The sequence below is a fragment of the Apteryx mantelli genome, chromosome 5, assembly GCF_036417845.1.
Source record: "Apteryx mantelli isolate bAptMan1 chromosome 5, bAptMan1.hap1, whole genome shotgun sequence".
In the NCBI taxonomy this organism is placed as follows: domain Eukaryota; kingdom Metazoa; phylum Chordata; class Aves; order Apterygiformes; family Apterygidae; genus Apteryx; species Apteryx mantelli.
In genome coordinates, this window is record NC_089982.1 from 56,269,474 (window position 1) to 56,293,298 (window position 23,825).

The 23,825-nt window shown below is 35.7% G+C and overlaps 1 protein-coding gene across 4 annotated transcripts in view; it reads right to left on the reverse strand.

Moving 5' to 3' along the window:
* Positions 1–23,825, reverse strand: part of CEP135 (centrosomal protein 135) — an 81,327-nt gene that overhangs the window by 51,482 nt on the left and 6,020 nt on the right. For all 4 annotated transcript variants that reach the window (XM_067298027.1, XM_067298028.1, XM_067298029.1 and 1 more), the window contains exons 3-19: positions 22,962–23,152; positions 21,288–21,455; positions 19,428–19,569; positions 18,773–18,857; positions 17,628–17,756; positions 15,648–15,863; positions 14,989–15,054; positions 14,382–14,532; positions 13,151–13,344; positions 12,534–12,677; positions 11,833–11,976; positions 8,605–8,682; positions 8,300–8,451; positions 5,909–6,024; positions 5,682–5,836; positions 5,131–5,186; positions 3,823–3,991 (exon numbers count right to left, since the gene is read on the reverse strand). In XM_067298027.1, coding sequence (XP_067154128.1) covers positions 3,823–3,991; positions 5,131–5,186; positions 5,682–5,836; positions 5,909–6,024; positions 8,300–8,451; positions 8,605–8,682; positions 11,833–11,976; positions 12,534–12,677; positions 13,151–13,344; positions 14,382–14,532; positions 14,989–15,054; positions 15,648–15,863; positions 17,628–17,756; positions 18,773–18,857; positions 19,428–19,569; positions 21,288–21,455; positions 22,962–23,152 — 2,356 coding nt within the window. The remainder of the gene's footprint in view (positions 1–3,822; positions 3,992–5,130; positions 5,187–5,681; positions 5,837–5,908; positions 6,025–8,299; positions 8,452–8,604; positions 8,683–11,832; positions 11,977–12,533; positions 12,678–13,150; positions 13,345–14,381; positions 14,533–14,988; positions 15,055–15,647; positions 15,864–17,627; positions 17,757–18,772; positions 18,858–19,427; positions 19,570–21,287; positions 21,456–22,961; positions 23,153–23,825) is intronic.

The window sequence follows — 23,825 nt, forward strand, 5'->3', positions numbered from 1 at the left end:
TAACATTTGCATCTCAGTATCAAAATTGTACAAAGCACTTGAATCTCTTGATGAGCTGTAAAAGAGTTGCATTTGTTATACAAACTCAATGGACAGTAATAAGTTACAACAAAACTTTGGGCTAGCTCTTTAAATCACATTAATACCCTCTCTAACCAAGTTTTTCTAATGCTTATAACTTACCTTATAAATACTGGACATTTTTGTTATATACTGTTCATATGCACATTCTGTTGTAAGGGAATATCCACCTCATGCATTTGGAGCTAGGAAACTTTTGGTCAGCAGTAACCAAGGGTTGCACAAAACCACCTCACTACTTCTCATACTTTATGTGAGGGATTAACAAGACTGCACACACTTCTGGCTCTCCCAGCCATGGATTCAAGGCCCACAGAAGTCCAAGTAAGAAGAGATGGAATAAAGCCGATTAGAAAATGTGGATACAGACATGCATTATACATGCCATCTGTGCTTTTGACAGAATAAGCCTTACACACCAGTGGCTATTTTAGCTTGTGACCAACGCATGAGGAACATCTCAAGATGAAGATGGCCACAGAAGAATAATGTTGATCAAAGTTTAGTTCACAGACCTCTCAACTGTTTCTATCTTACAGAATTTTTATTTGACCTACACCACCACCTTGGTTGAGGAGGATGGGGTTAGAGATCATTTAAGCAAACTTGACACCCGCAAATCCATGGGCCCTGATAGGATGCACCCACGAGTGCTGAGGGAGCTGGCGGATGTCATTGCTAAGCCACTCTCCATCATCTTTGAAAGGTCATGGAGAACAGGAGAGGTGCCTGAAGAAGACTGGAAGAAAGCCAACGTCACCCCAGTCTTCAAGAAGGGCAAGAAGGAGGACCCAGGGAACTACAGGCCAGTCAGCCTCACCTCCATCCCTGGAAAGGTGATGGAGCAGCTCATCCTGGAGGCCCTTTCCAAGCATGTGGAGGACAAGAAAGTGATCAGGAGTAGTCAGCATGGCTTCACCAAGGGGAAATCATGCCTAACCAATCTGATAGCCTTCTGTGATGGAATGACTGCCCGGGTAGATGAGGGGAGAGCAGTGGATGTTGTCTACCTTGACTTCAGCAAGGCTTTTGACACTGTCTCCCATAACATCCTCATAGACAAGCTCAGGAAGTGTGGGCTAGATGAGGGGACAGTGAGGTGGATTGAGAACTGGCTGAATGGCAGAGCTCAGAGGGTTGTGCTCAGTGGCGCAGAGTCTAGTTGGAGGCCTGTAGCTAGCGGTGTCCCCCAGGGGTCAGTACTGGCTCCAGTCTTGTTCAACTTCTTCATCAATGACCTGGATGAAGGGACAGAGAGCACCCTCAGCAAGTTTGCCGATGACACAAAACTGGGAGGAGTGGCCAATAAACCAGAGGGCTGTGCTGCCATTCAGAGAGACCTGGACAGGCTGGAGAGGCGGGCAGAGAGGAACCTCCTGAAGTTCAACAAAGGCAAGTGCAGGGTCCTGCACCTAGGGAGGAATAACCCCAGGCACCAGGACAGGTTGGGGGTTGACCTGCTGGAAAGCAGCTCTGCAGAGAAGGACCTGGGAGTGCTGGTGGACACCAAGTTAACCATGAGGCAGCAATGTGCCCTTGTGGCCAAGAAGGCCAATGGTATCCTGGGGTGCATCAGGAATAGTGTTGCCAGCAGGTCGAGGGAGGTGATCCTCCCCCTCTACTCAGCCCTGCTGAGGCCACATCTGGAATACTGCGTCCAGTTCTGGGCTCCCCAGTACAAGAGGGATGTGGCACTACTGGAGCAAGTCCAGCGAAGGGCCACAAAGATGATTAGGGGCCTGAAGCATCTCTCTTATGAGGAAAGACTGAGAGAGCTGGGCCTGTTTAGCCTGGAGAAGAGAAGGCTGAGAGGAGATCTTATCAACGTGTACAAGTATCTGAAGGGAGGGTGTCAAGAGGATGGAGCCAGACTCTTTTCAGTGGTGCCCAGCGACAGGACAAAAGGCAACGGGCACAAACGGAAACACAGACAGTTCCATCTGAACATGAGGAAAAACTTTTTCACTGTGAGGGTGACAGAGCACTGGAACAGGTTGCCCAGAGAGGTTGTGGAGTCTCCTTCTCTGGAGATATTCAAAACCCGCCTGGACGCAATCCTGTGCAATGTGCTCTGGGTGACCCTGCTTGAGCAGGGGGGGTTGGACTAGACGATCTCCAGAGGTCCCTTCCAACCTCAACCATTCTGTGATTCTGTGTGATTCTGTAAGACGGTTTATCTTTCAATAAAATATAAATTACACGGCACATTCTAAAGCTTGATGATATCTCAAGGAAATAGGTAATTCCTCAAGGCATTAAAGATTTTATTTCAACTTGATTCTATAGCTGACATAAGTTTAAGCTGTGCCCTTCTGGCATACACTTTGCAAGGAAATGTTTTTAGCCACTGGATGCTGAGAGAGACTGTGTACCTTCCAACTGGAAGGATGTCCGTGAGTACACATGGATCAAGACTCACAGCCACCAGGCAATCATAAACAAACTACTTCCCACCTACCTAGGAAATCAGAACATAAAAAACTTTTTGGCCTAAAGCTACTGACCGGCTAGCTGTTAGCAAGGAGGTACACTATGACTGTAAAGCACTAGATAGCTAAGAAAAAATGAAATAGTAGACAAACATAAAATTCTGCATACTCAGGTCCTTTTTTGACCTGAACAAACAAACAAAGAAACACAAAAAAATCCAAAACAAAGATCCCCACCCAAAAAAGCTGCAATATACAGTCAAACTCTGAGATACCACCTCACCACGACACCTACCTTACCAAAGCAAAGACATTCCAATAAGAACATTTCTCCAGGAAAATAGATGGCACTTTGAATTCGCCATCTAAAAACCCCACACAACCTTGACACACTGGAAAGGGAACCTCTTCTGTTCCCATCGACTGTGCATTCTTATCCATTCCTGAAATCAGGAAATAAATTCAGACTATTCAGGAGTATCATACCTTAAGAAAAAAAAAAAAAGCTTTCTTCAATCCTATCTCCTAGCCTTTAAGCCCTCTCATCTCTCCTCCCCCCAAATTAACCTCTCCCAGTTCATCAGTGAAAGCAGAATTCTTGCAGAGCAACACACATCAGTGGAAACGGACCTTGCCAGACCAGGAAATAAAAAGCCTCTCAACACCTCTTTACAGCCACCATTACCAAGGCTCACAGAACATAAACATTAAAATCTACATTGCAAAACATGCTAATCTCAAAGTGTTGCATACCTCACCCAGTACATAAAATGCTCCATGGGAACTAGATGGATAAAATGCAAGAATGACTATGCACCAGAATACGTTCAGAGGTACCAACAATCTTTTTCTCTCCTTCTCTCTATTTATGACGCACTAATGACTTGCCATCTGCTTTTTGCTTTCTTGCCCTCAATATACCCCCTGTTCCACAGGTATTAACTACCAGTTTCTACCAATTAACTACCAACTAGCAAGTGATATAACTAATTAATATAACTTTATTACAGTACAACTGCATCTTTTACTAAATTTGTTTAGCTTGTTTTTGTTTGTTTTTTTTAATCCGGGGAAGGGAGACTAAACTGAAAACTTGTTTATTTCTTCCCCACTGTATCAGCTAGGCTAAAAGTACTGACAGTAATTACTTTTACAATTTCTACCCAGTCATTATTAATACTCCAGTGCTCAACAAATACTGATAACTTCATAGAGCAAATCAAAACCCAGGATGTAGCAACTTTGATTTACAACTATATGTAGGCAAGCAATACATAACTTAATACTTCAATACTATATAGTGCACTCATACCTGGTTTTCTCTGGTCATTGTAGTTAAGTCGTCTTGTAACCGTCTGTTTTCTTTCAGAGCTATTTCCTTTACTCGTCCTGTTTCTGCAAGTTCTATGTGGGATGCATCAAGCTGGCGCTGTAGACTAGTTATCTCGCGGTCTCTGTTGCTCAGCATGTCCTTCAGCTGGCTATCAAGTGGGGGATTTTGAAAATTCTATTTAAAATGTCCCTTCTCATACTATAGCACATACTGCTGAAAATTATCAGACATAGGCTCTGAATACACAAAAAAATTTAGAAAAAGATGCTAAACTTCTTGCTCTGCAAAGGCTGACAAACAGGTTATCATCACTACACAGGCCATGAGTTAATAAAGTAGCCAAATAAGCTAAGGCTTTGAAATCTCAACATACTCAAAATAGAGTTCATCTTCAACTTTGAAGATTTATCTGGCATAAAAAGTTTACACATTTATTATGCAATTACAGTAATGACAGATATTTTTGTTTGTCTGTGTTTGGTAGTAGTTACAGTTTGTTAGTGATTGCATATCAATACTACGAAGGAAGCAGACAGATCCATTCCAATATTATAGCTTACACTTGTGTAAGGCAACAGTCAAAAGAGTAAAGAAGAGAGTAAACAGAAAAAAAAATAGAAATATTCATGAATTTTCATAAACTTTTGCATTAGTTTTTTGCCACAGATACTTCATGCATCACAGTACCAAAACTTCAGTTAAACTGGTCTTCAGATGTTTAACTGTTTTCTTTTGAGAAGTCATAGGTGTAGAACTGGTGTTTGAAAATTGGCAAGAAAGGATCAGATAAAACTCACTAAAAAACTACGAAGCAAGAATTTAAAAGCAGACAGTAAAGCAGAGTATTTTAATTAAGAGCATGCTGGTAATTTAAGCAGGAAGAATTAGCTTGCCAATAATTGGAGATCAATTCCGAGTCTGAACCTAGTAATATCTAGAGCAGTACTTAGAATGCTACAAAGCTACTTTTTAACTGAGAATTAAGATTGTTACTAATTAGGAAAAACAAAAATAGAAAACAATTGTTAATGCCTGTCTTAACAGTATCTTAGCAGCCTACCATGTAATTGTAAGGAAAGTGTCTTCAAAAGTCACATATACCTTTTTCAACAGCATACACTCCTTTACCTGACTTAAACAGAATAATTACACCAAAAACAATTAAATACCAAAGTAATTAAGACACCAAAGTAATTTAAAAAGCCATCTACTATAGCTTTAAGACCACTAAAGATATTCATTGGAGAAAACAAAATTACTAAAGAAAGTGTTTTAGTCTTTACTTACTCTTTTGAGGACTCCAACTCCGACAGAGTTAGTCGCAAGTGAGTAATTGTTTTTTCCTGTGGAAATAAAAGCAAAAACTGTATTCAGTAACACTGTATTGCAACACACCAGGATACTTCAAGCTAAAGACCTTTATATTTAAACCTTTATTTTAACTCTTCAACAATCAGTAATTGCATCAAGTAATTGCACATTCAGATTTTCAAGGTTCCTTCCTTTATTGGTAAAGGATTGACTTGTCATTAAAAAGAGAGGGCAGTCAGGTACAGACTCTGCGACCTCAAGCCAGAATCTTATTTTGATATGACTCAAGATATACCTCCAAGTGCAAAATGCAAATAATATTCCTCTATTTCTTAGAGTGTTGAAGGACTACACCAACAATCATAATTAAAACTTTGTTGAGTTGACAAATGACCCTTTGTATTGCCCAGATCCAAACATAATATGCCCAGAGCTCTGTGCAGTCTTTTGTCATCAAGGTAAAATATCTGCCTGAAATGTAACTGCACTCCACATGGAGTACAAAATAGTATTTTTATGGCACATACCTTGTTAGCTAAGTTGTCATCTAAGCATGCAATTCTTTCTGTTTTTTCATCTACGGTTTCTTGAAGACTGTCCTTTTCTTTATCCAAAACAGTAATAGTACTTCTAAGCACATCGACTGTCTCATCCTGTGAGGTGCTCCTCTGGTTTAACCTATCTACAAATAAAAGAATAAGTATTCTTGATTTTAAAAAAGCAAATAAAAGGAAAAAAAATAACAAGGGGTTACCTATTTTCTCCTCTAGCTTTACAATTTCTTCTTGAGCTGACTGCAGTTCATCCTTTTTGAGAGACAACCGGTGCTGTAAATCTTCAACAGACCTCTGGAGTTGTTCATTTAAGAGCCTAGGAAATCAATATAGAGTTCAAAAAACTTGGGAACTTTGTCAGGGTCATCAACTTGAGGATCTTGAGCTGCATGAAGTGCTAGAATAGTTCCAGTGTAACCTCATGATGGGGTTGCGCCATACTGACCAGCAGCATGGCTCTGGGAGGGAGAAGACTGTCAGGGATTGCTGAAGACAACACCACTAGATTGCCATGGCCCCAACAGCAAGTCCACCTCAACACCATTCCAAAAAGGGGCAACTGAACCTGTGTAGAACCACTCTAATCCTCTGAAATATTCACTTCCTCTCATTTCTGTTACTCATTTTTTTACTCTTAGCCACGTAACTCCTGTTACTTATGTCTTGTTACTCTTAGCCATATAAAGATTTTAATATGTAGCTTATAGCAGTGGTTATCAGCCATACCACTCCACATTTTAAGAACCATAACCAAATCGACAACTACAGTTCTGATCCTACTTTTAAGAAATACAGAACTGAAAGGTGTATGAGATCACCTACCTACATGATTGTTTTAGCAAAACAATTAGCAAAAAAGTATCTGAATAAACTAAAAAAAAAGTACAAAACAAAATTCCAAAGCATTTAAATGGACTTATTTTAAAAATTAGTTCAGGAAAAAAATCCCTCTGAAATGGGTTTCCGCAAGAGCTACAGAGGCTTTTCATCTTTAAAAACACCAGAACACAATGTATCTGAAGATAAAGATTGTTCTCATTCAATTTAGAGCTAAACTTCACAGAAAAAAAATGAGACGCCAAACACAATAGTATCAAAATGCCACCATGGACAAAGTGGAATCAAATGCTGAAAAAACTACAGTCCCACTCCTTATCTCCCCTTTTATTTATATATATCAGTCAATGATTTCCACTAAAATTGTAAAGGAGTCTAATAAAATATTTCACCTCTATCAATGGAGTCATGATTTTACTAACAAATACACTTACTTTCTGAAGATTTTTCAGACAATGTAGCTATTGGTACAGGATTCCTCACACTTTTTCAATGTTACAATAATTTACAGGAAAAAAAATTGCTCCTTTTTAGAAAATCTGTCATGCATTTGTGTGCAAATACTGAATATTTTCCACAGATAAGCAGCTGTACTAGAAAGATACAGCATTAAAAAAAAAAGTGTTACGTGGGTGCTTTGGCACCCACGCGATGGAAAAAAATAACATGGGAGCCAAGCTATGGGAGCACCTTCTTTGTGCAATGGGGAGCCTTAGATGAACTCCAAGGCATGCCTCTGAGCATCAGCTCTTCTTAATTATCTACCCCTGCTATTGTACCATTATACAGTACAGTAATGTATAATATAGTACTGTTCTGCAGTCTTTCATGTGCCCCCCAGACCCTGGCTTGCAAAACATGCCTAAGTTCTCATCTACAACATTACCTGTCCAGTAATGTCTCTCACATCTCAGGCTCTCACTTCCACCTAAACCAGACCTCAGATTTCCAAATTTCTGTCCAGATTTTTTCCGTACTCTATTTCTACTTTCTCTTAAGGCCTCTTTCTATCTCACCATGTTTAGATACTTGATGGGAGTTGTTTCCTGAAACAGCTTTAAAACAGGCCAGCAATGATCCTACCTGTTTAAACGACCCTTTACAATACGTGGGTATACTTGACCCTCCCCTTTTGAGTAAGGTGGCAAAACTCCATTGGACCCTACGGATCATAAGATGTCAGCTCTCCAAACTGTAGTATGTTTGTGATAGTGACAGCATATGAAAGAGACTGATGCAGGAAAAATGGCTCAAGTCAGATGCCATACGAGAATGGCTCTCCATGGACCAACCACTCAACTGTCAAACTTCAATGCCTAACACTTGGCATAAGCTCTTCAGTATTACTGAAACCTCTGTAAAACTGGCACAGTTTGGTCCCACTGATGCAGCTTGCACAGGCATCTGCCTTTGTTTTAAGAAATGGCATTTGGAAGTCCTTTAAGAAATTTCTGTTCTGCCACATTCATAAGCAGAGAACACGCTTTTAGGAGGAAGCAATTCTAGGAGGAGAGTTTTCACTCCGAATTAGACAGAAAAGTTTTCTGTGTATCTGCTTACCAAACGAGCCCAGAATGAGCTTGCTGTGAAAAGCCACCACAGCACTTTTCTTACTCACGCTTACATGTCCTTAAGACAAAAACATTTTGAAGATATTTTGAAAATATTTTACTGTGTTTCCCCAGCTATATAGATTTAGAACAAACAAAATTATGCGAGCATCTATGAAAGACCACATTTTTTGTTAGACTTACTGAAGTGAGCAAAGCTCAGCTTTAAATTGAGATGAATCATCTGATGTCTGGGCAAGTTTACTGGACTTCATTTTTAATTCATTTTCCAAAGAATTTATTCTTTCTTTCAGAACAGAGATTGTAGTCTTTAGTTCACATCTTTCCATCTCAAACTGCAATTAAAAAAAGACCATTTATTGTTGTAAAAACCTACAATTTTAGCTTTTAAACAAATTTAAGTTGAAAACAGCTACCAAAATTAATTGCTTGAAAAGTCTATCCTATTCTAGAAGTAATAAAAGCTTACTTGCTAAAAATGCACTTACCCCTTGAATATTATTTTCCAGTTCTGAAATATCATGCTGCATCTTTGATTTTTCAAGGTTAGCTGCTTCTTGCTGAATCTGAGATAGAAGTACAGGATTACATATAATAAGATACACATTTTTAGATTCAAGCATGATTTAAGAAAACAGTGCTCTGTACTCTTAGATGAACAATCCAACGTAAAGTTATTTCTATAAAACTACAGATTGTATGCTGAAAATACACCACTGCAGGTCAGCATAACATTGTTCTATATGAGTTAATCTTTTACAGGACTTTTAGAAGAAAAAGTACATTTATATTTGGTCCCAACTGAAATAATATCTGTGAGTTGTTGGAGAAAAATTAGAGCTACAGGGCAGCAGGAAAGGTAGCAAGCAAGTAGAGTTTAATGTTCTAAGTAATTTGAAATTAATTTAAGAAATTAACATTATATTTGTGCAAATACAACCTTGGAAATATGAAATGTAAGACATATTACAAACTTAACTGGTCTTTCTCCAAGCCTATGAAGAAATCTTGTTTGAAATGATTTGTCTGGTCTCACTTTAGTGCACGACTGCAGTGAAATTATTAAACAAACTCTCAAACTTTCTAAAGACCCGAGCATGATGCTTTTTGTACAATACTCTTTTCACATATGATGTGACAACTCTATTCCACTTTCCTTTTCTTCCAAGAGTATCAAAACAAGATCCATTCAAAACCTTGCAACTGCTTTTCTTTTTTAGAGAGAAGACATACAACTAAAAATCAATGCTTTTAGCATTTTTAAATCTAGACAGGAGCTAATATTAAGGCCAGTATTTCTTTCTGTCAGTGCTTAACACTTACTTTACCAAAGAGTTAAAAATATTTGTCTTTCCACTGTTTCTAGCATATGCATACATTGTTTACTCCCTGTGGTTACAGAGAAGAAAAGGTTTTCTTTTCGTCATGGGATAATGAGGCTTTAAAATAGGTGTGCTAAGACTACAAGAAATGAAGTCCATTTTAAACTGAGGTGACACCTTGCTCAAAAAGTGGTTAAACATTGCATTCAGCAGTTTTGCTCCCTGTAGATATTCCAAACTATACCCATTTATTTTAATTTTAAATAATATATATATTTTTGCAACTATCCACTTTCCAAAACGTATACAGAGCTGTGAAACTAAAACAGGCTCACAACCTCTGGTTGAGTTTGCATGGTTGGCCTTAAGAAAAGTTTTTTAGTTGCAAGTGAACATTTCTGACACAGATATCAACTAAATAAGACATGTGAAAACTAGTGTCCTTATTATATAAATTAGAGTCACTTTTCAGGTTATATCTGTACTTTGATTTAGTTATCTAAAAGTTGTCGAATTCTGACTGTCTTAATAAACAGGCACTGATTGCTTGCTAAAACTAAAGGAAAGAACCAAGCAAATTTTCTTCTCTTATTATTTAAAAGAAAAAGATTTTTGATTTCTCCCTGTAATAGGCATAAACAACAAATCTACCTGGATTATGCTTTGCACAGACTTTCAGAAGCAAAGTTTTACATGGTTATACAAAACAACTGCTTTCAAAGTAGTTTAAGTGCAATGATCTATTCAACCAAAATATCTATATAGCCAAAGTTTAGGATGACATGATGTTAACTGCATATCTCAAAACTCCTCATGATTCCATTCTAGCAGAAGTGATTTTGAAACGATACTTCCTGTTATTTAGGCACTGTTTATACAAACATATTTTTCTGTGCATGGGCATATTTACTTTATATTTTTGCCTAGATACACTTCAAATTATCATATAGGTATTTTAAACTGCAGTTTATATTCACACTCTAGCTGAATTTCCCTATATAAACAAATCTACTACTGTTGTCCTGTCTTCATAACTTAACCCTATCAATAGAAATCCAAATCACAATTATAAGGTTAAAATTCATATATAACAGTAAATATTTCTGAGCTAGGGAGATAACACTGTTTCCACACAAATCAATGGCAAAAGGACTATATTGCTATTATATTTTACTGGTGGGACAGGGTTTCTTGGTTTATTTTTGTTGTTTGTTTGTTTGAACTTTCAGAGGGCCTAGTTTTTGATGTCCTTTCACAGATGAATTTCTATGTATAATTCTTTAAAGTATGAACTAAGACTTTCCTCCTCTTCCCTCAGTGGGCTTTGGTAAACACAGTTCACAATGATACACAACATCCAAAAATAAGTTGCTACTAAATACCCATAAGTTAAAAGAAAATACCAAAGTACCACCCAGCTATGCAAGATATTTCAACGTGGTGCACACAGAAAATGCTGCTGGTCAGCTTTCTGAACAGTTGCACTAGAGCAGATGCTGCTGAAATAACTAAACACTTCCACCTGTTAAGCCGTGCTGAAGTACACACAATCACCTACAAGAAAGGATGGAGCTGGAAGCATCTCTCTTCCTCTGAATGGACATGTGTTAGCACAGAGGTCAGTTACTCACTGCACTCTGATAGACCCCAGTTCTCTATTTTGATGGTAGTAGATCAAGCTATGAAAACATTCAGCATAGCCTCTCTTGACATATGTATGCCCTTTGATCAATCCATGAATGATGATTTTTAAACTTCTGGATTTTCAGAAAGTTTTCTAAACCTGTATACATTATAATAATGGCCCAATAATGGAGTCTGAGAGGGAAAAAAAAACACCCCAAATTGTACACTCTTAATTCTAACCAAGTAAAACATTACACGTTAATGCTAGATGTCAAAAGATCACAGTAACATGAAAATTATTACTCTGTCAACAAGTATTTTCTAAAAGTTAGAAATAATGAAATTTGGCTTGCTATGAATTTATGTTTTATGGTTGAGTTATATGTTATTTAAAATACACTTTACTACAAAATAACGAACAATAACTAAAGATTAATTCATATAATCCATATAAGTAGAATATAAACAATAGAAAAAAAAAATCTGTGGTTGGGGCTTCATATTTGGATCCTTCACATCAAGATGCTTGCTTGCCTTCAGGCGTTTACAGCATGTTCCTCCCTCCTCATCCCCACATAGAGACTGAGGTTTCATTGATAATTCAGTCAATTCACCCAGCTCTCTCAAGTGAGTTTGAAATTAGACAAGTTTGAAAGTTATTGAAAAGGGGAACTGACAGACAGCCTGACACAAATAGTATCATCAAATAAGCCAAAATTTTCTATATACCACCTCACTGAAAGGAATGGAGCTAAAAAAAATGATTACCTTTAATTTTTCTCTTAGGCTTTCTTTTTCTGCCATTAGTCTTCTGAAGTCAGTCACTGCAATGTCTCTTTCCTCTTCCACATGACTTTGAGAAAGTAAATTATGTTTTGCTTCTCTTCTTAACCTGTTTAATTCACCTTGAGACTTCAAAAGTTTATTGTTTATTAGCATACATGGATTCCAATTAACACAGCATACACACTAACAAAATGAGAGCAAGTTTAAATGGTGTTATTATATTAGAATTGCTATTATATTCCTATTTTTCCCTAGACATCCAAAATCTTAAATCACGGAGGCACGAGAACTTATCCTCCCAACAAAGTTATGTCGTTCTACCTACAGCCTAACTTCACTCTATTTTCTTATCAGTTACTTCTACTTCTTCCTTGCTTTCCAACCTATATTCTTATTCTACTTTCTCATGCATTCTATTTACTTTTTCCTGATCTTTCCAAATGCCAGAACAGTAAGTTAGAACAGCTTTGAAGTTAATACCCTAACTTTGTAACACACCATTTTATTAAAAATGAATAAATATATATATATATTAATTATATTATTCTTGGTTATATTCTAATAGGTCTATACTCCTTAAGCTCTATTATGGAGAGAAGTTTTTTTCCCCTTTTTAAATAAACAATAGTACAGTACACGTTAATTAGTTAATTCAATGCCAATTATAAACAATCTCTTTTTACCTGCTCATAAAGAACATTTAATCTGTCTCTTTCTGCAGTCAATAATTTCACATTGGATTGAATTTCTATCATGTGTTTTTCAAATCTGTCTAACATGGACTGTAGCTCATCTCTTTCTCTGGTGACCAATCTAAGATCTTCACTCTGCAAAGTGATTAATAAAATTTATGTTAAAATATACATAAAATATTTGGATAATTAAGTAATACAAGAAAGAAAAAACTCACAGTAGTAATAATACATGAAAAATACATATGTAATAAATTGTAATTCCAGAAAAAAGCCTGTCATTGTTGGTATAATTCAAACAATAACAACTAATCAGTGAAAAAACGAAAAACAATAAAACTTCAAACATTTTCTGTTTATCATCTAATTGTATCTATTTTAAACAAAATGACCAATAATGAATGAATGTTACTATAAAATGTGAATAGGAAAATTAAAAATAATTTCACCGAAGTTCCTCTCAATTATTTTTTTGTTAAAAACATAAATTAAAAAATTATTACAGTCATTTGCTGCTGCTGAAGTTGAAAATGCATTTGATAGTTCCTTGAAGGGAACTACAGGATTTCCAATATTTTTTCAGCTTGTCTTGACAACAGGAACAGTACCTTTTCTGGAGTCCTACGGCTTGGGCTAGACCTTCGTTTTATCATTTTCTGAAGATATTCTAGTTCTCGCTTATAATAATCTCTATCATCTTCTAAAGTCTTTACAAATGCATCTAGACGAGATGGAGATTTGTCTCCTAGGGCTATACCATATCCTAATCTCATTCTTTCTATTTCTAGGACAAGTTCTCGTTCTGCAGAAAAAGAAATAAAAACAATTAACTGTATAGGAACCTCATGAAATTCCATAAAGACATTTGCATTTGGGATGAACTAATTCCCTGCAGCAGGTCTGCTGAAGAGGACGTAAGGGTTCTGGTTCATGGTATGCTAAATATGAGCCAGCAGCGTGCTCTGGCAGGAATAGAGGCCTAACAGCATATTGGGCCATACCAACAGAGGGATGTTATTACCCCCCTTTACTCAGTGCTCATCAGACCACATCTACATTATTGTGTCCAGTTTTGGCCCCCCTAGTACAAGAAAGACATTGATAAACTTTGGTGGTCCTCCCCTGGACTCGCCCAGCTGGTTGGGCGCTAGAGCATTTGCCCTGTGAGGAACGGCTAAGGGAACTGAGCTTGTTGAGCCTGGAAAAGAGATGGTTCTAGGTGGCAACCTAACAGTAGCCTGCCAATGCCAAGAGAAGGATATCAATAAGATGGAGCCGGGCTCTTCACTGAGGGCATTGTGAGAGAACAAGAAACAATGATGATGAACTGCTACAGGCAAAGTTCTGATCTGATACAAAGAAAACATTTTTTAATCCAAAGATAAATTAAAAATGAAACAGGTTGCCCAGAGAGGTCGTGGAACCTTAGAGGTTTTCATGACCCAGCTGGACAAAACTCTAAGAAACATGGTCTGACCTCATTTATTCAGAGAGAGAGAGAGAGAGAGAGAGAGAGAGAGTGAGAGAGAGTGAGAGAGAGAGAGAGAGAGAATAAAAAGTTTTGGACAAAATAATTTATTCTGTATGAAGCTACTGTATTATTAGTATTAGGGTGTCTTATAGGATCACAATAAATGGTTCATCTTTCACTCCGCAAATAAAGAATGAAAACAGGCTTTTGTGAAAAAAATTAACTTCAGTTCTGACTGAAGAACTACTGTGCTTTTTATTTGACACATATCAGGTCTCTTAGTACTATTAGTTGTATCTTAAATATGATTTTACTATCTCAAAAATTATAGAAAGATCATTTAAAGGAACCTATATTTGATAATTTACCTTTTATTTCTAAGTTCTCTACTTTTTCAGACAGTCTTTGTTTCTCTTGTTCAAGCTGGTTTAACAATAGTTCAAGATTCTCTTTATCATCTGATTTTCCAAAGAGTTCTTCACTCAGTCTTTCTTTCTCTCTACGACAGGAACACAACTCCTGAAATAACAAGCAGTATTACAAAAAATTTAAGTGCCAATAAAGATATTCATAAAAAGTCATTTAATATTTTATTAGACTTCACTACATACTTTTGTTTAATATGGATGTTTTACACTTTAAAATTTGTTAAAGACCATCACTGTTTTATACTATTTTTTATTGAATTGAAGTAAGCATTACTCTTGACATACTTTGCAATCTTTCAGCTTATTTTGTGACAACATGATGTAGCTCTTTTAGTTGTTAAATTTATTACATTAGTTTAATAGAATTTGGGGATAATACAAGTTTTCTGCTTAAAAAAAAGCAAAGCAGTGGTAATTTTTATAACAAAGGAAAGAATCATCTGGATGACTATGATAAAAGTGCTACAAACCAGACACGGTAAGTGGAAAGACGAAATCATATCAGGAATTTTTTGAAGATACTTCAACTGAAATTATTTTTACTTACTGATTTAAGTCTTGCTATTGTTTCTTCAAGATCCTGTATTTCACCGTGTTTTCTTTCAATTTCTTTCTATCAACCAAAATTAAACTACATGTTAAAAGTTATATATGTAAAATGACAACAATTCCTATGTTACAAAAAAAAAAAAAGGAATCACATCATTTTTGTAGGAAATGAAGTATAATTATTTCCTTGTAAATTGGCAGATTTTAAGTACACATAATCCAGTAAAGCTCCTAAAAATTGAAAGCATATAAAATTTGCTCCATACACACCCATATTCTTTTTGAACACAGCAATTAAACGAATTACTGCTTGACTTCTCATAGAAAAAAATCTCCAAACACAGGCAACACTTGCCTATTACATACCAATAGTTTTAAGAATCTCAGAATTTTGTTTCATACTGAGTTCACAGAAGAATGAAGACTAAAAGTGCCTCTTAAATTAAATAATCTCACCTAATACAGTAAAAAGCCCAAACTGCTGCGAGGAATCATCTTTCAGAGAGAAATTCTAGATAATATTATGTAAACTGGGGGAAAAAAAAACAACTCTGTAATCTTCCTATACAAGCTGATATGTAGTTTGTTGTAGCTGAAGGGTATAAAACCACCTGAGAGCTGAGCAGATCTTTCACATTGTAAAGTGTTAGTGATTACCTTTGCTTCTCCTATTTCCTTATCTGCAGTCTCAAGCACAATTTCCTTGTGTCTTTCCAACTCCTGTGCCAAGTGGTCTATTTCATTTAGTTCTTGACACAGTTCTTCATTTTTATTGCTTAATTGCACTACTTCACTAGTCACATTTTGTTTAGTGTCCAACAGCTCTTGGATGCGATTTTCAAGTTCTTTGTTTGTTTGTTGAAGATACTCAACCTAAAAGATATTTTTCATTAAAATATTAATATGTATTGTTAAACAAGATAGTAAAAGTTCCTCCAAATCTTCCAAAATACAGTATCTCTAGCTCGTAATAAAAAAAAGACATTCTGTTAAAAAATGGCAAGATTTTCTATTGTTAGAACATAATAACTATCAACATGGAAAAATGATTTTGCAAAGGTGCATGGTGAAGGATTCACTATTGCACCGTGTTCCTTATATAACCTACCAAAACATAATGTTTATTCTAAAAATGTGAAGTACTGAAAAGCAGAGATCTGTATAGAAACCTGTGCCAGGCATCAACCCAGTAGACCCAGTGTATTCAAAGCTTTCCTAAATTATCCCAGATGTGAGGAAAGTTTCTTCTGTCTACCTTTCTGGTATATTAGTTGGACTTAGCCTCACCATTACTCCTTCATGAAAATAAAGCTTTATCAGATTCCTAAGACTGATCTTGCCCCCAACATATCTCAGCATCTTAAACACAACATCCCCAGAAATCCTGCTCTACAGACATTCTGGTTTTGACAGTGCATTTCCCTCAGAGTAAATGGAAGAGAAGACAGAGACATTTAGCAGAAGGAAAAATACATATACAATAAATTAAACTACCCAGGGAAATAGAAGCCTGGAATATCTTGAAAATATATATACCTCAGGATAACAGAGGTGCTGTCACTTCCATCTCAGTATCATTTTCCTCAAAACTCCAGAAGGAATTATTATTGTAGACAGGAAAGCAAGCCTGAGCCCTCTTACATTCACAAATACTACTTTGGGGAGATATCCACCCATTTTCAGAGAGTAAAAGTGGTATACTGGCACCGAGCCTGAAGAAATAGCCTTGCTGGACCAAAACTGGCTTTATGCTGCTCTGGAAGCACAGTGCAAACACCTGCATACACTCCTGTGCAGTCAATTTGCGTTCAGCATGACTTACTAATTCAGGATCACTGAACGTAGCTGTACTGCTTCCAAGTCATAGCTCGTCTGTATTCTTGCAGCACTAATAAGAACTAATAAGCTCTGCAATCTGACTCTGCAAGCCACTGTACATCATGCACAACTGGTATACAAAACAAAACTCAGCAGGAAAAACAGAATTGATGGTGTGTATACACAGATGGGCTTTACTTGATCTGTAGTCTAGCATGTCCTACATTTCATTTAGAAATTCTTATTCTGAGACCAATACTGAATGCATGCCAACATGCACATTGAATATAACCATCTGTATCTTAAGCTTATTCTTTCCTTGCAAGTCTATGTCAGAGGAAAGGTGAGAACCATTTGAATTCAACAAGGAGGATTCCCCACTATCTGATGGGATCACCTGCAGGACTACTCCTCATCATACATATATCTACACAGTGTTAGTTTCTAAAACATAAACAGAATGTATGAAAAAAACAAAATTTTTAAAAGAAAATAAATCTTTTCAAACTTAGTCAAAACAGTTTATCATACAGAAATTTTCTGAATACTCTTAGATGAACATTACTATACACAAGTGTGAATTCATAATTTTTTTTAATCAAAAACATTCTAAGAGATTTTTAAACTAAGAACTGAAATTTCTTTAAATAAGAAACACTGCTATTGAAAAAGCAAAGCAAGCAAGTTAGATTGAGTTTATATCCAAAAGTGATTCATTTTAAAAGAAAAGCTGGAAGGTTTGGGGGGGGTGTTTTGTTTGTTTTTCTAAGATTGCCATTATTTTTAGCTTTGACTAACTGCCAATAATAAATCCATTACCTGTAAATTTAAATGGGCAATAAGCTTCTCATTACTTTTACTCCTTGATTCCAGAGACATAACATCATGAGAGCGACCGCCATCCAATGCTAGCACTAGACGCTCTATTTCTTTATCTCTTAGCTCAACCTTTGAGGAAAAAAACGTTAGTTCTTTATTATCTTCTACACTGTTTTACAGAACCTTTGTTCAAATAAACACTTATGTAACATTCAATAAGAAAAGATGCACCCAGTAATGCTGTGTTTCTTTTTAACATCCAAATATTTTTGAATTCTGGATTTTGCTGAACAAAGAGATTTCTTTGAAATAAAAATAAGTGAATCAAAGGTAAAAGCTAAGTTTGTGAAAAAATACTGAAAAAAATTCTTATCAGATTATTTGCTTGAAGAGAAACCAACAGCTTTCATTTAAAGTGAAATTAATAGATGATGTAAATTAACCACCTGAGGCTAGCATTTAAATTTGTGGAACCAGCTTTTAAACCAGATAATTCTGTCCAATGACTATATCAGTGTGAAAAACAGGGAAAATTGGAAGAGGAAAACCAAGCTGAGAACAAAAAAAGAGGATGGTGTCCACCAATCCCCAAATACTGAAAGATACAATAACATAAGAACAACTGGTGCAATTTCCTCATTTAAAGATAATACATACCTTATTGATCCGTTCTAATTAAATATTGTAAAATCTGTTGGCCATAGATTAATTTAAAAAATTCAAAATTCAAAAACTCTAACTGGTCGAAACTGTGAAAAAAATACACATATATTCTTCCAGCGTATCTGTAGATCAAACTATGATTTTCAAGCAATTGATGCTTGTGCACTAAAAAACCCTAGACACACAGAAACTCTACTTACAATTCTCAAAAACAGGTCTTTCAATGTAAATTTTAAGATGCAAAATACATTAACAAGAGCAGTAGGAGTATAACTGCATTTAAAAGTATTTTAGCATTGCTGGTGTCTCAAAAAGTATAAAATCAAGAAAGTGCAGAGGAAAAGAAATAAATCAATTTATGGGATTTAAAATAAATGTATTTCACAAGACCTTCAATGCTTTCCACTGAGGTTAATACAAAAATTATAATCAAGGCTATTGCAATGACTAATGCAGCGAAATAATAAATGCTGTAAGCATACCTGTTTGCTATAATTTTTCATTCCACGTTCAGATATCTCCAATTTTTCCTGTAGTTCTGTTACTTCTGACTGAAGTTCATGAATTCTGAAATGTAGCAATATATTGTGTATGTGGATTCACGGAAAAATTATACATGCACAACAATTCGGCATTAGTAGTTTCTCTTTGCTCCCGAAAGAAACGTATCAATAACAAAAAGTTTTGTTCATACAAAATATTAATGCAGAAAATGTTGTTTGAGATATATTCAAAATAAGAAGATCAGAAATATATTTTTTAAATTGACCAGAGCCTCTCACAGTACAGGGCCCCAAGTCTGTATTACATAATCAAGAATATCACAGACTTCCAAAATAAATACACCTATGCAAAAAAAATTACACCTAGCTTCTTTCCAGAATACCTGATTTAAAAATTGATATAACTGTAAAACCAATAAAGAAATCTTAAGAGAAATCCTTTAAGAAAGTAAGCAGCTTATTAAATACTCATTACAACTTTGTCATACGCAGCACTGCCAATCACAAAGCAGAATCCTACTTAAGAACTTGAAACAACATGAAATGCTATCTCATCTCTGAAAGGCAGAAGAGGAAAAAAAAAATCACAGCAGCAGATATTTAACATTTATATTATAAAAATTCTTTAAATTACCGATTATCAGCCACCTGAAGAAGGTCTGCAATATAAGGGTCCTCTGGCTGAGGAACTGGATAGGCCCTAACACCTGACGGGGGAACAGGCTGGTCTATCTGCATGCGTTGACGCCTGAATGGAATGCTTCTTTTTCTGCCACCTAAAAAAGCCCAAACCCAAATATTTATTACTTGAAATGAAAACAAGGGACTCTTTTTTTTTTATACATAAAGAAAATTCATATTTATTCAGCTACTTCTGAATTGGCGCGTTCCATCATTTTATCTTACTGATGTATGCTGGTGAAAATTACACGTGCTGACAACACCATTCTTGCAGGTTAGTATCAGTTTTGTCACAATCCACCTTTAAAATAAGGAAATATGTGAATTCCAGCACAATTAGTTTCCCCCAGCATTTTGGTTCCTAAATATTCTACAGCTCCAAGTTGTAGAATTTGTTACTTTTTAACCTTCCCTCCATATTAAACAGTAGCTATAAGCACTGGAGTCTACAAAATGCTACAGAAAAAAAGATTTTGGCTCTTTAGAGGAAACCCCCCCACATACTATTTAGCAACCTAGACAAATGCAAGAAGATAGAGAACAGGAGAAGTAAGGAGGCAAAAGACAATTTATTAGCAGGACAGGGGCTAGAAAAGTGGGAGACTGACTGGTACAGTAACCAGGTCCACTGGCAGTTAAAGAAAGCAACTAAAAAAGTTAAGTTAAAACATCACAAAAACCATTTTGTTTTCACAGTTAAGAATTATTTTATGACTGACCTAACCTCTGCATTGTTTATTAATACTTCTTTTCCTTCTAACCTCTTGTCATTTCAGGGAATTAATAAATTTGCATCATAGACATAACAAAGCAGAATAGGTTATTTGCTTGAATGCAAAATAAAACATAATACTATTTCCAGAGGGAACAATTACTTCTCATTACACAAATAAATAATATCACACTATATCTGATGATGGAAAAATCCCAGGAGACAGAGGAGTAAGTATGGAGAAAGACACAAAAAAGTGTAACACAGCATCTTTGAAGTGAAAGATATGAAATGCAAAAAGATGTTAAAAAAAAAAAAAGGTATTTTTTCCCCATAACTACATACTAATTTCTTTCAGATGCCAAAACCACATAGGTAGTCAAATGACTAAGAGAGAAAAGACTTAGTTTCAAAACTTCACAAACTACTACTTCTCATTATTTCCCTTAATTTCAAAAAAAAGACAAAGAAAAGGAAGCAAAGGAGAAAGAAATTAACCTAAAAGTTACATACAGTACATTTTAATTTATCAAAAGACACTTTAAATATTGTTAGCTTCCAGAGGGTTGAATTATTTGTTTGTAACCTGCTACTACTGGATCTTGATTACAAAAATCTGAATTAGTCACTCACATATCATCAGTTGATTGTCAAGAAGATCCAAGCATCAAACGAGACCTGGCTCTGATTAAATTAGTGGCAGCATTAGAAAATTAGCCACTGATTGAGCTTTCCAGTCATGTTTTAATTTAATAGTCTTCTATTGACTCCAGGTTCATATTCAAATCTGCCTACTTCTCTGGAAATATTCAAAACCCACCTGGACACAATCCTGTGCAACGTGCTCTAGGTGACCCTGCTTGAGCAGGGGGGTTGGACTAGATGATCTCCAGAGGTCCCTTCCAACCTCAACCATTCTGTGATTCTGTATACCACAACCTGACCTCAGAGCCAAAAGTTTCAAAAGGTAATGTTGTTGTGCTGGATAGTGTTATTTTGTTGTAATAAGCCCTCTTTCCATACAAAAAGAAGATAAGGTCTGGAAGAACCAGAAAAAAAGCCTACAGAAAAGTAAAAAAGTCTATGACTATTTACACTTACCTGGTGTTTGCACCACTGCTTGTAGATTCTTCTCCTGAAGCTGCTGAATTTTTTCAGTCTTGGCTTTGTTTTCTTTTTCTAGCATTTTAATTTTATGTATATACTGGTTATTCAGAAATTTCAAGTCAGCTGTTTCATGTTCAACCTTCCTTAAGGTAGCTCTCAAATCTTTGAGGGGGAGAAAAAAAAAGCAGCATTATCCTTATCATTCATTATTATTCTTCCTCACAGAATCAACACAGACATAAAAGAATCCTATGCTCTTTTCCATAGATGAATTTTTCAAATGTCCTAAATATTGCATGTAGCTTTTATACTCTTTTAAAGATAACTCTAAACTTCTCCAGCATTTCTGGTTCTGCCAAATTGTTGAGAATATAAGAGTAAAATGTCTGAACTTCTGCTTCACACACATTTTACATACTTGCTATACTTGCACTGCTTCCCTTGCATTAGAAGAATTCTTGGCATAGCTACCTATATCATATTGCAATAGCTAGATATGGGTATCTATTCCCTTTTGCCCTGGTCAGTCTAACTCTACATGATGGCCAACAGAGAGACAAGGGACTACTGTGACTGCCTTGTGTCAAAGAAACGTAACCTCTGTACAGAGGATTAAGCTATGCAAGACAGGACTGTATTTTGCTAGTAGAGGAAAAAATGCCTTAACCTTGTGATGAGTTACTACTTAACAGCACCAACAATAAACAAATAACCTCAGTAAGCAGAATTATTTAACTATGGATTTCTATTCTTTTACCTTACAGCATAACCACTTCGGGTTTCCCTTCATGTTCCCATCACTACCTACCTCAGAACTCTTCCCATGCCTTTTATTTTGCTTAGCCAGCAGGCCAATAAAAAAAAAAAACCTTGTGCTGCAGTTAGTGTCTACCTAGATGTGTTGACTGGCCAGATGGCTGCTGTTGGAGTTCTCCCTCCCTTTTCATCTTAGATAGTACCTCTCTTCTCTACCTCCCCTTCCCCCCCCCCCCCCCAAAAAAATCCTTTAGGACCTTGATATGCTTAGAGACTTCAATTCCCCTATCAAATACGGGTGAAACTGGTCAATAGGGTTAAAAGTTACTGGAAATGATAGATGGACAGCATTATCACAAGAGTTTTGTTTCATTAAGAAATCAAACTAAAGAAGAGCAATTTATCAACATATTAACTGTCATAACTTATGCTGCTTACATGATTTTGGCTTTAAAAACTTCAGTGCATTCTTTTAAAAAAATGAATTAATTTTTTATCAGTTGAGTGAAATATTGTAAAAGAGAACTAAAAAGGACTATACACATATATATACACACACACACAAAAACACAATAAGTATGTATTTATATATATTTATACAAATAAAAACCCTTTGTAGAATAAAGGCACATTTCACAACAGTATTTCTGCATTTTAACTAAAAAGTAGGATTTCAAGATATGAAAGCATATGTGAAAAGGTTCAAATGGTTTCATGCTTAATTAAAACAATGATGTGTATGAGCTCAAAAGCTTTTTAACTAGAAAAGAAGTATCTGTACATAAACCTCAATTCATTAAAGGTGTCATTCACATAAATAAATACATATATGTGAATTTGTAGATCAGAGATTTGTCCACAATTTTATTTTGACACTGAAGGATCAAAAAAGCATCACAATTTTTATATTACCTTTAACATGACGATCAGATTGCTCTTTCAATTTTAGTATTTCTAAATGTAGTTCATTATTTTCCCTGGTAAGTTTAGCATTCTCTGTTTTATAAGGTTCCAAAATAGCATCATAATTGCTGCATTCTTTTTCAATCTTTCCAGCAGATAACTTTGCACTGCGCAGGCTCTCTGTTGTATGGACAAGGTCACTAGAATCATGGAACATGAGATATGTTAGAAACGTTATCAAATTTTAAATTGCAGATGCCATTTTTTATTTTGATGTTAGGAAAAAAAACTGTTGACTGAGACCCTATTTACTGTAGAACAAATGGGTTCAAAGAAAGGCAAAGAGAACATTCATAATATTCACGTAAGAAAAATGGAAAGATCGCAATCATTCACTTAAAAAAAAAAAAAAAAAGGAAACAAGAAAGGACAGGACGAATATGCAAAAAGAATTAAAGATATGGAAAAATCATATAAAGAGCTTGCATCTAATAATAGAATAAACTCTCTTTTCTACATAGAGAAATTCAAACCTGACAAGCCGATTTTTTCCTCTAAACACTACTTAAGTTGTAGTACTGCTTACCACAGAAGAAAGTTACCACAAAGTCAACAATCAAAAAGACCAGAAGGGTACTACTATCTATATGGAGATCAAAAGCTACATAAGAGATTAGTGATAAGTAGCTATAAACATTTTTGTGAAAATAATATCAAAGACTGAGAGATTAAACCTATCTGTTAGATATCAGAATGAGACTTAATGTTGAAGATAGATTATTTCACATTTGCCTACATAGAGTTCTTTCATCTGTAATAGGTGCTAACTAGCACTAGAACCAGAATATTAACCTAAGCACATGTTCAGTCAAA